The sequence below is a fragment of the Clarias gariepinus genome, chromosome 7, assembly GCF_024256425.1.
Source record: "Clarias gariepinus isolate MV-2021 ecotype Netherlands chromosome 7, CGAR_prim_01v2, whole genome shotgun sequence".
Taxonomy (NCBI): domain Eukaryota; kingdom Metazoa; phylum Chordata; class Actinopteri; order Siluriformes; family Clariidae; genus Clarias; species Clarias gariepinus.
The window spans coordinates 14873764-14890245 of record NC_071106.1 but is presented as its reverse complement, the minus strand read 5'-3'; the positions used below and the strand labels follow the sequence as shown (position 1 = coordinate 14890245).

Genomic DNA, 16482 nt, shown 5'->3' with positions numbered 1-16482 from the left:
CGGGCCCAATGTTTTAGGCTTTACCTAATTACTATTATAGCCACAGACCAGACAAAATGATACAGGACAGCAGTTAAATAGAGAAAACAAAATCTTTATGGTTCTTCCTAACTGCTTGCTCTCAGATCCTAATAGAACTTTAAACGGGAGCTTCATTAAAGGCTGGTCCACTCGGAGGGTAAACCAAATAAGACTATAGATAAAACACTCCATGTACAGTATAGATAAAACACATTACATGTACCTAATTATTATTATTTTTTTTTGCCTTTTTAAATTAAATTAGTTTAAGGTAATATAATTCCAATAAAAAAAACTACCACTTTTCTAAATTAGTAAATTTAAATTGTCTAGTATTTAAAAGAAAAATGCAGAACTAATGAATTTCAAAACTGATAATGAAAAAAAAACTGTATAAAAAGGAAAAAAATTAAATGCAATCAAATAAAATGCAAGAGTTTAGTATTTATAGACCTGCATGTAGTAAGTATACATACAAATAATTGAAAAATTATTTAATTGTTTAATTCAGAAAAATAACCCCGCCAGGTGAAGAATCCTCTCTTCTGTGATCTCTAGGGTAATGAATTAATCTCGTTCTCGATCTGAGAAATGAGCATCTGAGACAGCATGATGCCTGCGATCTGCCAAGGAGAGCACAAGGGTCAGGTCAGAGGAGGATTTAAAGACATTATGTATAAACTGTGGTTGATCTTGAATATCTATTTCCCTAAGGGGTGTATTGTACAAAGCAAGACATGGCTATATTTATACTGTAAGTGTGTATTTCTCTGACCGTGTCATCTAAAGGTATAATTTTCCCAAATCATTGTTTTTAACACAGATTTGGACACCGGACTAGGCGAGGAGGACTGGTGCAGTCAGCATTCCAATTTATCCCAAAAGTGCGTAGTAGAGTTGTGATTTGTCGGTTGGCCCATTTAAGTTCCTTCATATCAAACTTGGCACAGAATGAAAGTCTCATTGTTACAACATTTAAAGACATTTCAAACAACTATGTTCTTCTAACTTCATGGCAACAGTTTAGGGAAGACCTATACAGTATATGGGACTTATATATAGGTGTCCACATACTTTTGGCCACAGAATGTATGTGAACATAGCTGAGGATGGCAACTTTGTGAAAGGTACTTTTCACTTGTTTATGAAGATCTGTATTAGCTGATTAATTAAGCAGTGTCACATGAGAGTGAGTGCTGTTGTAGTAATTATCAGCACAGCTGTGATGTAATTGTCAATATCATAGCTTTGCTAATATTTATTTATATTTGTATACCGTGACCTCAAGTGTGATATTGCTGTTTTACAACAATTCTACAAGCAACATTTATTATCAATAGATTGTGCCTTGTTTTTTTATTAAACCAGTTATTTAGCTCCCCTACAACTATCCTTTAACAAATCATTGAACTAACTAACTCTAACAGGTAGGACTGGAGTTGAGCTGGCAACTGAGTTCAATTGACAGTTATTACGACACCTGTGAAGTAGAGTGACATATAGTTAAACTTCCCAGTGCTGTTGTACTCATTATCAGCACTCTTGTCCAATCAGATTACTTTGTTGGAGAACTTGGTAATTTGATTGGACAAGAGGCCAAAAGAATTGAGACAAAAGTGCCATTCAATGTTTTAATGACACTCAATTTTTTTTTTAAATGTCACTTGCTCAATCCAGGCCTGCTTGATCACTTCCTTAAGATCATGTACAGAAATTAGCCACAGAAGTTTGCAATTACTTTCATTTTTTAGCTATTTCTGTGCAGAGGTGGACACCCCGGCTTCAGAAAGTAAAAAAAAAAAAAAAAAAAGTCCTGCCACATATTTGTTCAATCCATTAACCAAAACAGCTGATTTAAAAATCTTTAGCCAGGTAGGCTCAAATTAAGTAGTGACATCACATCACCTGTTTTGTGCACTATGAGGGGGTATCAAAAAGTTCAGAGACTAGTTTTGTGACACACTAACAGATGGCAGCACAAGGCTGTATGCACCATCACAGGGAGGACTGACTTTCATAAGTCAGTGTGCCAAAAGACCTGTGTACATAGAGAGCTGTGCAACTGGTACTATTCTGACCATGTGCATTACCATGTCTATTATTTCATCATGGACAGCAAGTTGGAACGAAGAATGTACAATTCTCTGTGAAACTGAACAAATCTACCACAGAGATGATTGACATGATGTCAAGGTTAATGGCGATGCTGCAATGCTGTATTGAGAATCATTTGAGGTATTTTGAGTGGCACGTGCGCTTCATCACTGGAAGACGATGAGAGATGAGGAAAACCTTTAACGAACTCGACCCCCAAAAATGGTAAAACCATTCGGCAACTTGTGTGTGGTGATCTTTTGAAAAAAATCCACAACATTGCCATCAATTCTGGTAATCTTCACGTTATTTGAATGTGCACTGTGTTGCCGGCAAGTTCGTCCCCAGGCTGCTGACTCAGAAGCTGGAGGAACATTGCATCGAAATCGGCCAAGACCTTTGTCAGCATGCTGTGGATGACCCGTCCTTCTAGTGACGAAACTTGAGTATTTGGGTATAACCATGGAATAGGCCATCGACCAAAAATGCAAGGTCTGCAGCTCGACCAAGTGCTTGTTAATTTTTTGACTTCAGGGCATTCTGTATTTCAGAATCCGTCCTCAGGGTGGAGACCATCAATGGCTAATTCTACTGGCAGGTTTTAAGTCGTCTGAGGAGACGTTCAGTACAGTATGGTGGAAAAACTGTGTGTAAACAGAACTAATCTTGAAACATTTTGATACCACCTGTATAATGATAAATGTAAGGTTGGTTTGGGCAACACAGGACAATTAGATTAGTGAAATGTAATAAGTTTCATAAAATTGAGATTTATGATGATATCGAAGAATACATTTGATGGATGATGGGGTCTTTTAATCAGTATTTCCATAATACATTATGCTAAGAAAAACAGTAAATTCATCCACATTTCCAGATTTTTTGAACTGCAGCCAGTACCAGCTTTTCATGTACTTTAACAAATTGTTGAGATGAACAACTCAACAAAAGGTGAGGATGTGAAAAAATGTGGCTCATTACAATGCAGTTTAAGAGCGCCAACTATTTAGATTTATTCTCCCTATATATCTTAAATGAGACAGCAAATGCTTAGTGCGGTGAAAATAATTTGAAGCAATGCTGTATCGATTTAGGTCTTTTTTTCCCTAATGGGTGAAGTGAGACATGCACAAATCGATATGACCTCCTGTTCGTCTGTGTTGCCACTAAAACAACAAATGTGCTCAGTTCCTTTTTAATTTTATAAAAGCTCAGATTTTGGCACATGCTCAAGGCTGTGTCTTTTGTACCTTCTGTCTTATGAACATGAACGTAGAAGAAAACCATAATTTTAATAAATGACCTTAATGTGATACTGATGTTGTAGTGGGTGCATCATAAGTAAACAGTGTTGCATTTCATTAGACTTTTTCAGCATGGACTATTTAAAAAAAAAAAATACCACCAATTAAGTGCACATATTTATAACTTGCTTGGATAGTTGTGTGTGCTACCTGTGGTAGAGCCAGACCCAAAACCAGAGTCCCGACTAAAAGCAGATGAGATTCAACCCATGTTGCTGCTCTATCTGCACATCCGTCTGTGTAAATGGACTCTGCAGCCTTCAAGTGCTTTTGAGCTTCAATCCCAAAACCACATATAGTGTTGTTCACAGTCTAAAAGAACGTGAGAGGAACATTGCACTATTAAAATGTACTATTCCATAGTCACCCACCTTATTGTTCATGGTTCCTGCCTTTTCTACAAACAGCAGGTGGCAGTAATGCCTCAACATCAAATTCTTCATTTTGTTTCTTGACCTTATATTAATACATAATCCCCGCCACTGGCATTAGATTTTGACATAAGCATTTCTTGGAATAGCCCACCATGATTATAGCGAAGGTCGCGTTATTATTTGTTACATTTATCATTGTCTAAAGGTTATTGGGGCACGTTATGTTAGATGCTATGACAGGTCCGGCACAGAGCAGAATAACAAAGCTCATCAGTCTGCATTGCAGATGGTAATTAGTTGCACCCGGCCAGTCCCTTCTATATTTCCATAATTGCTGACTTATATATCAAGCACGTTAGCAGAAGCTCCTCGCACTCACCTTTGTAGGTGCAGGGGTGCAACAGGAGAAAGGAACTGCACACGTCTCCTCGCTTGGGTTTCTCCGACTGCAGTTAAAATGGATGTTCCAGGACCAGTCGGTGTAGTTATTCCAGCCACAACATCGAAACTAGGAGGTTGGACAGGAAGAGACGTTAAATGAATGCTTTTAGATTATTATGTACTGTAGCTCAGTGGTTATGATGTTGGAGTGCTGATCAGAAGGTTGAGTTCACATCTCAACACTGCCCCTTCTTTAACCCTCAGCTGTTAAGTTGTACAGGCTAAATGAGATAAATATAAGTTGCTCTGGATAGGGGCTTCTGCCAAATGAAACTTTTAGGCTAAGTTTAAAGGTTCACAGCCCTGGTCCCGGAGGACTTTTCCCCTGGCCTGCAGTGTTTTCTCAGCTCCTTGCCCACCTTATTTAACTTATCAGCTAATTAACTGACTTTTCTGAATTGAAACATTGGGTGTGATAGTCCAGTGGTTCTCAGCCCTGGTCCTGGAGGACCCCCTGTCCTGCACGTTTCAGAGTTTTTCCCGCTCTAAGTGTTACAAGTTTGTGTTATTCATGCGTTATCACCATAAAATGTACACGGTTATATATAATTTGGCATGTGTTTACGTTTAAGCCGAGTGCTAAATGACAGCTGGTGCATACACCTATCCGGAAAGCACAGGACCTTCAGCGTGGGGACGTAATCATTACTGGCAGGCAGATTATTTATACACACACAAGCGGTAAGCTCAGCTGGAACACAGACGAGCATGATCACCAAAAACTTATGAAAAGTGTGTATTTACTTTGGCTTATTGACCTCTAGGAAATCTAATGTATAAAACATTATAGAAACTATGTTTGGTTAATGAATGACAAGGGTTGTCTAAAAAATCACCCGAAATTACAGAATGAAACAGAAAATTGGGCCTGACCAAAAACATAGTCTTACTTTCGTTGTGAGGACCTTCAGTTAACATGGTTATTAATAGATGCAACCTCAACTCCAACAGCCAAAATTCAACGATTTGGCTGTTTAAGTAAAAAAAAAAAAAAAAAAAGAATAAATACATAATTATATTAAAAAAAAATCCTAAAGAGGATCAGCTGGGTGTCCTGGAGGTCTAACTGTTAGATATCCCTATCCTTGTGAACAACAATAAGTCCCCACCAAGATATAGAAACAAAAACCACACACATTTTTCAGCTGCTGTATTCTGCCAAGAAAGAAAAAAAAACAGTTTCTATCGAACTGCTAAACAAACACAGAATGCCATCCAATCAGTCCATTTATACCCAGCACTACCTTCTGGTGCTTGTTGCTGATTCCATCTGCTCTCTGCGTGTACCGTGCTGTAAAATGTTCTGCACTGTACTAAATTATATTGCATGGTACTGTATTCCTTTAGTGATATCGAGTGTTGGAACAGTACCCCAAAGCAAATTCCTCCAGCTGTTCTGTACGACCCTTTAAAATCTGAATCTGATATTTACACACATGCCTCTTGCTGAATGTAGTCCATGAGATTTTGAAGGTCCAGGTCGTCACGGTAATGCACGATGGCTTTCTTCACAAATTTCCCCAGAGCATCTCGTGTCTGAAAGGACAAAGTTATACACTGTACATGTCAGCAGATTTGCCTGCATCTATCTGGGTTAGTATGCAAATGTCCTAGGGGGAAGCACGTGGGTCCTTGCGGCATGCTTCTAACTGCTAGCAGCAGGGCTAATACGGTATGACGGCTGTGCTAACGTGCTTTAGCATTCTAATGAACCCTCGTCTCCTCCCATAGTGCCCCATTTTTCTTTTAGGATTGCTTTCTTCACACTGAAATCTTCTGTACGTCCTGTGATTAAGTGGAAAAATGCTCTGTATTGATTGTGCAAAACATGGGAGCAGAGTGATTTAAATGGCAGAATGGAGAATGATATGGCCACTGTGGGATCAGTGTTCGCTATGTGGATTATATGGAAATGATCAAACAAATATTAAATTATGTGTTCACACTTTGTGTTTTTTATGTTATGCCAATGACAGAGTGGACTAGTGTTCACACAAAATCAATTACAAAAATATTGATTGGATAAAGATGGTGGCTCAGTGGGTATAAATGTCGCATTTCATCTCCAGGTTCCGGGTTCGAATCCCGCCTCCTGTCTGCGTGCATGGGGTTTGCATGTTCTCCCCGTACATGGTGGGATTCCACCGCATGCTCCGGTTTCCTCCCACAGTCCAAAGTCATGCAGATTAGACTAATTGGCGCTCTCAAATTCCCCATAGTGTGTAAATGTGCTTGTGAGTGTGTATGCCCTGGGATAGACTGGTATAGACGATGAGCAAGTAAATGAGTAAACAGATGCCGAATTTCACTTCGAAAATGTAATCATGCAAACAAACACAAAATCCTCTTCTTACCTGGTCAGAGTAAATGAAGCTCAGGATTGCTATTATCAGTTGGGCGAGGAAGACCAGCGTGAGGCTGAAAGAAAACTGAATAGAACGAACAGCATGAATCACACCAGGTCTTGTATATGATCAAGGAGTCCATGTCCAATGATTTGTACAGGTTCTTACTGTTTTAAGGAGTGGAATGTTTTCTCGCAGTGCTCCGATGCATCCACAGTAGGTGATAAAGAACATGACAACACCCACCACTATTAATATGATGCCTGGGTTGATGAGGAAGGTGTCTTGAACCGGCTCTGAAAAACACCAGTCCAGTCGACTTAAATTGGATTACGGATTAAATGTAACGTGCTGGGAACACAAGAAATAAATGCAAAAAAATTTTCGTACCAGTTGCTTTGTGAACTGTAGCATATACTCCTATAGCAACAATGCATAAAGAAAATACCTGAAAGAAATGGGATTAATTAGTCAGTAGGTGTACTGTATTACCAGCAGTAGTCTTTCTAATTTGTTGTTTATTTAGAGTACTAGTCATACTAGAAATAAATTGGTAGTGCTCTGAGTAGTAGTAGTAGTAATAGTAGTAGGAGTAATAGTATTATAATATAATATAATATAATATAATATAATATAATATAAGACTTTTTTTCATCCATCCATCCAGGAACCTCTGTAGTCCAACTAGGGACCATGGAGGCCAATGTATTTATTCCCATTTTCTACGACCGCAGAAGAACATCCAGTCAACAATCACTTGCACATGTTTTATGATTTTGGGAACACCAATTAGCTTAATCTGCAGTTCTTTGGACTGTGGACCCACTAAGACCATGCACATAGACCCGATGCAGGTATCAAACCCAGGACCTAGGTGTAAGGTGACCGTGCTAACCACTACAGTAAGTCACTGTGCATCCAATACTTGTTTTAGGAGTAGTAGTATTACATGCACGGGTCAGCCATAACATTAAAACTCTAAACATTAAGCTCAATATTTTTCTGGGTTCCCCTTGTGCCATTGTGGCAGCTCTGGTTCCTCGGGCATGACTCCACAATACCTCTGAGGGGGTGCTGTGATGTCCGTCACTGGGATGTTAGCAGCGGATCCCCTGGGTGCTGTAGGTTGCGGGGTGGAGTTCCATGGATGCTCGGTCGGATTGATATCTCAACTGCCTGAGCTACCACTGCCACAAACGATTTATAGTAATAGTCGCGGTAATTTTCAAAGAGGATTCAGCAATTCCAAGCAAATGCACGTTTTGTCAAATTCAGTCTATATCTTCTCATTGTCCGCTAGCACGCTGTTCTGTGTGTGGGCTGGAAAATAAATCTCCAAGACCTGGCCCCGTAAAGAGGAAACAAACAAAGTGGTGCAGACCGTGCTACACAACACTGTTCAGCAACAGAAGATGTAGTGCTTGATGATGTCTTATATTATTTTTGGTCACCAAGACCAGATGTTAGTGTTGCTGTCTTGCCAACATGTGTGTGTATGTGTGTGTGTCAATTTGGGGGGTGGACCTTCTAAAGGAGCACGCAAGGGAGTGGTACTGTACAGATGTTTGGCTGTTGAGTTCAATTATTACTGTAACACTTGTTCGCCAGTCCTGCCAACTATTCCTTTAATAGCATTGTCGCAAAAGACACCATGCATAAGGGAAATAAACACTTTTAGCAAAATTTAATTATATTTACAAAGCATTCAACAACCATTTCTTTCTAAGTGCACACAGACATCTCTCCCACTAATGATGAACTTGTGTTAACACATCTGGTGTTATGCATGCAACCATACTTCGATCTGTGCTGTAGCTGGCACCATTTTTCAAAGATGTTTTACTAAAATGTTTAGTGTTGATGCTAGCTGTGATAGTAATAATAATTGTTCAAGGATTAATTGCAAACTTAGTTACATCATGTGTATTATTTCAAGGGCTGTTCAAATCAAACTGGGACTTTCGATTGCGGAGAAGAACAGAAGTGCTTGCATACCAGTAGAGTTTTTCCCCAGTGCTCTGGAGACAAGATTGGACCACCTGCTTCACCCAGAACAACTATTTCACAAATTAGGCCTGATAAAGCTGTCTTGAAAGATGCCCATGCCGTCATGAAAGAAAAGAATTCTTCCAGTCGTGTAAGTTCTCATCACAGTGTGTGTGGAAATTATCTTTATCACTATTAAACATAGCTGGCATTTCTATTGTCGATTTTTTGACAGCTCCTACAATGGACACATGAGCCTCAAAACTGGACCATGGAGGACTGGAAAAAGGCACCTTGGTATGAGTTATGTAGAAAAAAAAAAAAAAAAAAAATCGTTTTTAAAGCCTGGGTGCATGTGCGTCATTTACCTTGAGAAGTCATGGCACCGGAATGGAACCTTGAATGCAGGTCGATCTTAATTGGACGTGTACCACCTACCTAAACATTGTTGCTGACCAAGTACGTAAAAACAGTATTCCCTACAAAGGTTTGGACAAATTGTACAAAGTCTGATCTGTGGGGACGCCACCTTCAGAGGTCTTTTGGAGTGACGCCAGGCCTCAACAGTACAGAACTGTTTTGACAGCACAAGGACAAGAGGACCTACACAATATTAGGTAGAGGTCATAATGGTATGACTGATCAGTTTGTGTAAGTACTTACACCTTATATTTACAGTAAATGATAGGTAAAGTGATGATTTATTGTCGTGTATGAGTTGTATTTAGAGTTTTATCAAATGAATATGTTTAACAAATCAGCCCATTATCCAAGGGTACTTAAATATAGTTAAGCAAATTTACTAGGATAATAACCAGATCTTTTATCTGAAACAGAAAATAGTGTTTAATAATAGATAGATAGATAGATAGATATCGATTGAAATATACTGCTAAATCGGTTTAATTTCCGAGGTTTAAACCCTAAAGGCTCGTTTCCTAGAAACATCTTCTATTTAAAATAAATTGTTATGTCAGTGGCGACTCTCCAGTCATTTGCAGTGTTGGATGTGGTTTCATCTCTCCTGGGCAAAGCAACCATTAATCTCTTCTTTGCGGATAACAGAAGCTGAGCTTTAGATCTGTTCCTCATATGGTTTCATAGCAACACATAGTTTCACTTGGAACTGAAAAAGACTCTTCACTCCTTATCAGTGGTCTTAATAATCTGAGCATATTAAAAGGCAAATAAGTCTAATACGGCATGCACTGTCATTACAACAAATTACATTATTTGGTCAAATAGGGCATTAACTAATCATTATATAAACCTATATATTTAAATATAAAATCTTTTATTATATACCTGTACTCACTTGCCTATGTATTCAGTTTTTTAATTTTTAATCCAATTTTAATATCAGGTGCTCAGTATGTGTAATATATTCTAAACAAATAAAATGGAGATGTCAGATTGCTAGTAATAGGGACAGATGGCTCATGAGTGATGAGTAAAACCACCAGCAGTGCCGGTTCACTTTTAGAAGAGAGGTAGTTCTCCTTTGTGTCCTGGAGCACTGCTGTGTAGCCGAATAAGCCGGTAAGCTGGTGCGATTGGGACAAAGGGCTGATGGATTATGTTGTTGCATTGTGTCCTGGGGCCTGGATGCAGTAAATAAGCAGATCGGGATGATTGGGTGGTGGCAGGACATGCTAGCTCGGTGGCCGGGTCTCTGCAGTGTGCCATGCTGTCATTTCTCCAGTCCAATAGTAAAGCACATGCACACTCGGGCGCTTATAAGCATTCATCACAGTGTTGAAATCAGTCAATCTTAATTAGCCAGCTTGTTTGACCAACTGTCAATCAGCTTCAGTGCGCTGGTAATGCATGGTACGTTTGGAGTGACAGACCTGTCTATAATAGCAACTACGCAGCAGTCTGGTACCGCTAACGCACCCAAACATGAGTCAGAGCAAGGTTGCATACGTGAAAAATCATGTTGCGGTTAGAGCATTTGGATTTTCTTGTTTGTCTCTTCTTTTTGGTACACACAGCTCCATGGTTAGCTGGATGCTTTGTAATTTATGTTTTTCATATGTAGAAAAGCCGCTGCTATTATATGCAAATTCTAAGCAAAAAAAAAAAAGCTCAACAGTGGCTGTGAATGTTAAAACATTACAACTGCATATTCTAAAAATACATTCATGCATTATATATATATATATATATATATATATATATATATATATATATATATATAAACAACAATCAATCAAACATGGTAGCTTAAAACAGAAACTTCTACAGTATGTACAATAAAATGCATTTTTTTGCACAATTTTCTGCACAAGAACATTCATGGCTTGTGTTCAGCAGGTCAGAGGCTTTACTTACCCAAAATAAGAAACTGGAGAGGAAGAGAAAATAACGGATCCAGGGATTGATGAATGAAAAGGTTTCTGCCCTGCTGAGATTCAGGTCCCTGTCCATTGCAAGCGCTAATGTAAGAGGCAATTTCTATAACACAACAACCACAAAAACAAGCCACCCAACCGGAGGGGTTATTTCGCCTACTATTCAACAAGCTGGCTGAATGACAGGCAACGGATTCAACACCGGTACTCCATCGGTGCAGGCCAGAGAATTACTTTAAACAACATGCCTCTGGCCTGCACGGCTAGTGAATAATCCTGAAGCTTTGCTCCATTGTTATACTGTCACCACGACTGAGTAATGCACACAGAACCAACACTGTTGCACGCTGACAAATTTGGCAAGCTGAACATTTGATGAGTGCTTCTAATGTTCACACTCAAAGCAGAAAAACACTGTTTATAGTCGAACAGTAAATTAAACTACCGCTGACAGTGTATCCTTTACATGCCATAACCTGTCACTGGCCCGTACCATTATATGTTTTAAAAATGTCATAAAGCTCGCTTTTCACCATCGAAACGACCCTGAGCCAGACCCCGAAATAATAAAGAAGAAGAAAGAAAGAAATAACTCTACACTAAGCTTCTTAAACTTTAGGTTTGAGTGTCAAAAGAAATTTTCAAAAAAAAAAATATATATTATTTTATATTCCACAGCATACTTTCTTTTTACCAATAATTATTTATAACCCAAACAGATCTTGCCACAGATCATAAAAACAATGTAATGATTTTTCATATACTGTTTTAACTTTGCAGCTGCCTGGTTAAAACACATTCAAGTACAGTATGTGTATTCACAGCATCTTCCATAATGATGTGCAATTCTTCATTTTTGAAAAATATGTGCACAATTAACTCTATGAACATTTTTGTCTAAAATTTTGGAGACCGTGGGTGCCCATGGTCACACCACCATGCCCCTCAATCTCATCAATGTTAGTCATACATGTATTAGTGTCTGATAAAGTACTGTACATCAAAATGCTAAATAAATTTGTAGGTTAAAATCTGGTACAGAGACTTATTACCAACTTGTTACCATTACCAAAAGTTTTAGCCAACATGAAACAAAGCAAACATACAGTAGAGGACACTTTGTTCCATAAATGCCGGTAAGAAAGCAGCAGTCGTTCCATTGTTTTCAGTGAATATTAAACACAATCAATTGTGGTCTTAAGGGAAAACATTTTAAAGTGTGTTATTGTTCACTGCTATAATAAGCTGTAGTGTCCCATTTAATTTAATGTGTAATGTCCCTCGTGAGCATAGTCTATTAGTGATGCAGCACTTCATTTACAGCGGGTCTCTACAGAGCACTTTGGAATTGTCTGTGTAATTGACAGAAATCATTCAACATACTTGTAAATACTGTCACATTTGGTTTTTAATCACGAGTCTGTTGGTTCTAGAGTGGTATAACCGTCTTGTGCCCATGGTGCTGGTGCCACTGGTGCTGAAGAGTTCTTCTTCTTTTTGTTTTGTCCCTCTATTTTATATATATACATATATATATATATTAACCCCATTTTCTCCCACTATCTAGACCTGCCATATTGTATGACAGCTACCATCTGGAGAAATTCCTCTGAATCGTGAGAAGCCAAAACACCGCATCTTTCTAGATCGGTGCACATGGTACTTCAGAGGGCAGCTGAGCACACTCCCAATTCGCTGAACATTGCACCACCTGGGAACTTATGCCAAGCCCTTTTAACAAAGCCATTAAGCGACTCATATAGCCTTCTCTACCTGAAATTTTCTTGCCAACTTCTCCCCGGGTTATTCTTGCTTCCAAATGGCATTTAATTAGTATTCAATTCAATACTTGCACACCACCGGTGGCTAAGAATCAACTGTGTAATATAAATGCCAGAAATGTCATGATGAACAGGACTTACAATGTGATAAACTAAAATTAGGGAAAAACATGCATGGGTAATACTGAAGTAGCAGTTACAAAGATTCCTTAGGAGGACAGTAGGCCATGGTGATGACGTCCACTACACAGAGAAACATTTATCCTTTTTGAACAGTATCGTACGGTGCATACTGGGCACAGCACCAAGCTACTGTAGGTTCTAGTTCCCCTCGAGGTTCGACTTTATGTGATGCTGCAGAATCATCCAGCCATCAGTGTATGCATGACAAGCTTATACCCAGAGAATGGAGATTGATGTAGCTATACGTAGATTATTACATTGTCCAAGTGACCCAGCCATAGCAGTGTCTTGGAAGAGGGGTTGAAGTTCTCAATTTTATATGATTGATGCATTGTGATTTTTTTTTGCTCCCAGTTCGTCCATGCCTCTGCACTGCTCAGCAGCCTATAGAAGGGTCTATAAGGTAAGCATTCATGCCTTAATATCTCTGGCTTAGGAGGACAACCCCCAAACAGGTGGATAGAAAAAAAACTTTGGTAGCATTATTTAAATATTCTTTTAAGATCCACTTTAAGAAAATAAGTTTTCCCTCTCCGGATTTTCCTTGGACATGCTCCATGGATCTCACTGGTGTTGGGGCACAATTTAGGTTCCATGATATGGTCATGATGTATGGGTCACCCTTCCTCCCTGAAGCTTTCTGGTGCAAGCAGTGATGGGTGTTGGACCATGGAATCATCAAGTGTCACATGAACAGTTTTTTAAACTTTTAGCCATTCTGGTTTGGACGCCCTGTTTGGAGATTAGAAGCAAATTACATGTCGAGTTGAGTTGGCAGAGCGCCTTAACCACAGCTGTCGAAAGTGATAGGTAATAAGGCCAGCAAAGCTAGCGATTGAAAGCCAAATTGAAGCTAATCTCAAAGTGGACAGCATGAGTTTCTGTCGATGAGGCAGAAAGCAATGACACAAGCCCTATCGTCAGCTACAGGAAACCTGTAGCTCAAACCGCAGGCACGAGTTAGCATGTGGATCGCTCCATATGGTGTATAAGAAAAGAAGGAGGGGAAAGGTGGCTAAATGATAAATTGGAAATATTGCATCATGCGTCACTTTCAATGTGTCGCCTCGTTGAAAGGTTTTGGCATGCATAATCACACTTGGATGGAATATTCATTAAATGACTACATCATGACAGAATTCTGCGACACACTTTCCTTTATTTAAAAAATACTAGGATTTAACGAATGACATTTAGTGCACCACCTAACATAGATATTTATAGTGCTTTACAAGTAGCAAAACCTTCACAGGACAAAATTTGGGTTGGCGTGAAATGAGAAGTGCCAAGACACCATGACATTAAAAACCTGACTCGGGAGAATAACTTTCAACTCTGATACATACTGTAGCCTAGCACTGGGTCAGGACATTAATACAAAAATATAGATATGGCAGAAATGAGTTGTCCAAATCCCTTATTTCTAACCAAATTAGTCATTTATTGGCAGTGTTTCAAAAGAAAGAGTAGAACATATGGATTTATTAGTTTTATAATGATTACTTTGAACTGTAGATATTATGCTTTTTCGCACATACGAACACAAAACAGCAACACGGACAAAACAGAGTTTCCTAATGCTCTCAAAATGACAAGTAAAAAAAAAAAAAAAACCAACGCAAACAGCGAAATGCATATAAAATTAGTTTTAACGGCAACGTACAAAATGTACAATCAGAAAAGCCAAACTTTTTGTGTAGTATGTCTCTGTGTTAAGCCAGAAATAATCAGATCAGATGATAAGGAACTACAGTAACTACATATTGAGCTTAGCACAGTGTGAAGAACAGCTCAGTAAAAGAGACATCTTTTAGAAAAAACAAACAAACCAAAAAACAAATTGGCTTCAAATCATATTGTACACTCATGAATGCCAAACTAGAAAGTATAGTCAATTGTCACTTTTTGAACGTGCAGCAAGTACTTTATCACTCCATCATAAACACACTCAACAGAATCAGAATTTACTCTACAGACTTGACGTCCAGGCAGTTGAAACGTTAAAATTACGCCAATTTTCTTCACATAGTGCTGAACTCAGATTTAAAGAAAAATAATATATGACAGATTACAATAACGATAACAGCATATGGAATAAAAACAGACAAAAATGACAACTGATATACAAAAAAAAGAAGAAGAATGCAAAAAGAAAAAATATATATGAGTTAACCCCTTGCTTTAAAGTAATGCAATTTGTTTCCCCTTGTGCAGTTAGATTATTACAGTATTACAGAAAGCTTTTCTTTTTCATACTTTAATGCAAACCAAAAGGGAAAAAAAAGATAAGCAACAATGTCATTAAACACATGCATCATAGTATCCATTGTTATAACTGAGATGATATGCAGGAAAGAAACACCGGGTTTGGCATGGCAATAACAGATAAATTGAATTTATTTAAAAATCAAGATTTATAAAATTCAGTCTGCTTGTGGCCACAATACTGATTTTATTTTTGAGTAATGCCATACCTCATTTTAAGTGAATTTAATAATCTGGCTGCAGGACTGAAGTCTAATTTGTGTTTATATTACCAACAGGTCCAATATTATCGAGCTAAAATATGTCCTGACTCTTTCACAAACCAACACCAGGGGACGAAAACAGTGCAGCATGTAAAAGACCGAGCATGTGACCAGTTCAGCTTTTATTATAAAGCATAAAAAAAAAAAAAACACACACAAATTCGAAGTTACTAATGTTTCTTATAAAACCGTGACTTGAGGCGAAAGCAACCTTGTGCAACACAGCTCGGTGTTACCGTTTGCCTCCGTTAGCGCAGCTTTTTCATCTGCGATGATTTCAGCTCCATGCCAATCCCAATTAGCCCCTACAGTATATCCACTAGATGTTAGTAAGCAGAAGTTATTGTGTTAGAGTCTGTACTGTTTCTTAGCAATAGTTGATCTTTCTCCTCACGTCCTTACGCTCTTAAGAACCTCAAACAGCATCTCACATAGCAGCAATGCACAGTGACAGCGGTTCTATGCCCACCCCGAGCAGAATACAAATTCCGGCCATTCTTCTGCATGTCTAGGATGAAAATCTGAACTGCTGACCACCCCTGGTCCCTGATTGTAGAAAACCAATTTTTCCAAACTGCAGTGAACAGCGGTACTGTTCCGCCGCGACTGATGCCCGATTAGATGAGCCATGCTTTGTTTGTTTGTATTGGGGTATTTTTCTTTGACAACCCGCAAGTTTCAATGCTTTAGGAGAACGCCATGCTGTCTGGGTCCTGGGCTGGAAAAGCTGGATGATGACTCTTTTCTTACCAGAATGTCAAATGTCCAGACAATTGCAGTCTGGACATTATAATTGATGCTGAACTGGACAGCAATTAAACCCTATAAAACTCGAAGCTAAAAGCGCTGGCTTTGATCTTTCACTCTCCTCTAGGAGAAGCAAATAGAGATGACAGGTTTAGTTGCTAGAGCTTGGATCTGTATTAGAGGTATAATACAAAACTAGCTGATCTAACAGGAATGTTAGTTGAAATAGAAACTACTATAACCTCTGTGGCACATCCTAGCCTTGAAAATGCTTGAAAGAAATGAATACAGTAGATGATGAGAATGAGGGGGGGGGGGGGGGGA

The 16482-nt window shown here is 38.7% G+C and overlaps 1 protein-coding gene across 1 annotated transcript; it reads right to left on the bottom strand.

The window, feature by feature from the left end:
- Positions 1-575: 575 nt before the first annotated feature.
- Positions 576-10995, bottom strand: tspan33b (tetraspanin 33b). The gene is made up of 8 exons (XM_053500099.1): positions 10900-10995; positions 6970-7027; positions 6748-6875; positions 6589-6663; positions 5675-5770; positions 4173-4301; positions 3570-3731; positions 576-644 (listed from the first exon to the last, which is right to left on the bottom strand). The coding sequence occupies exons 1-8, from the start codon at positions 10993-10995 to the stop codon at positions 576-578; spliced, it is 813 nt and encodes a 270-aa protein (XP_053356074.1).
- Between the last annotated feature and the right edge of the window lie 5487 nt (positions 10996-16482).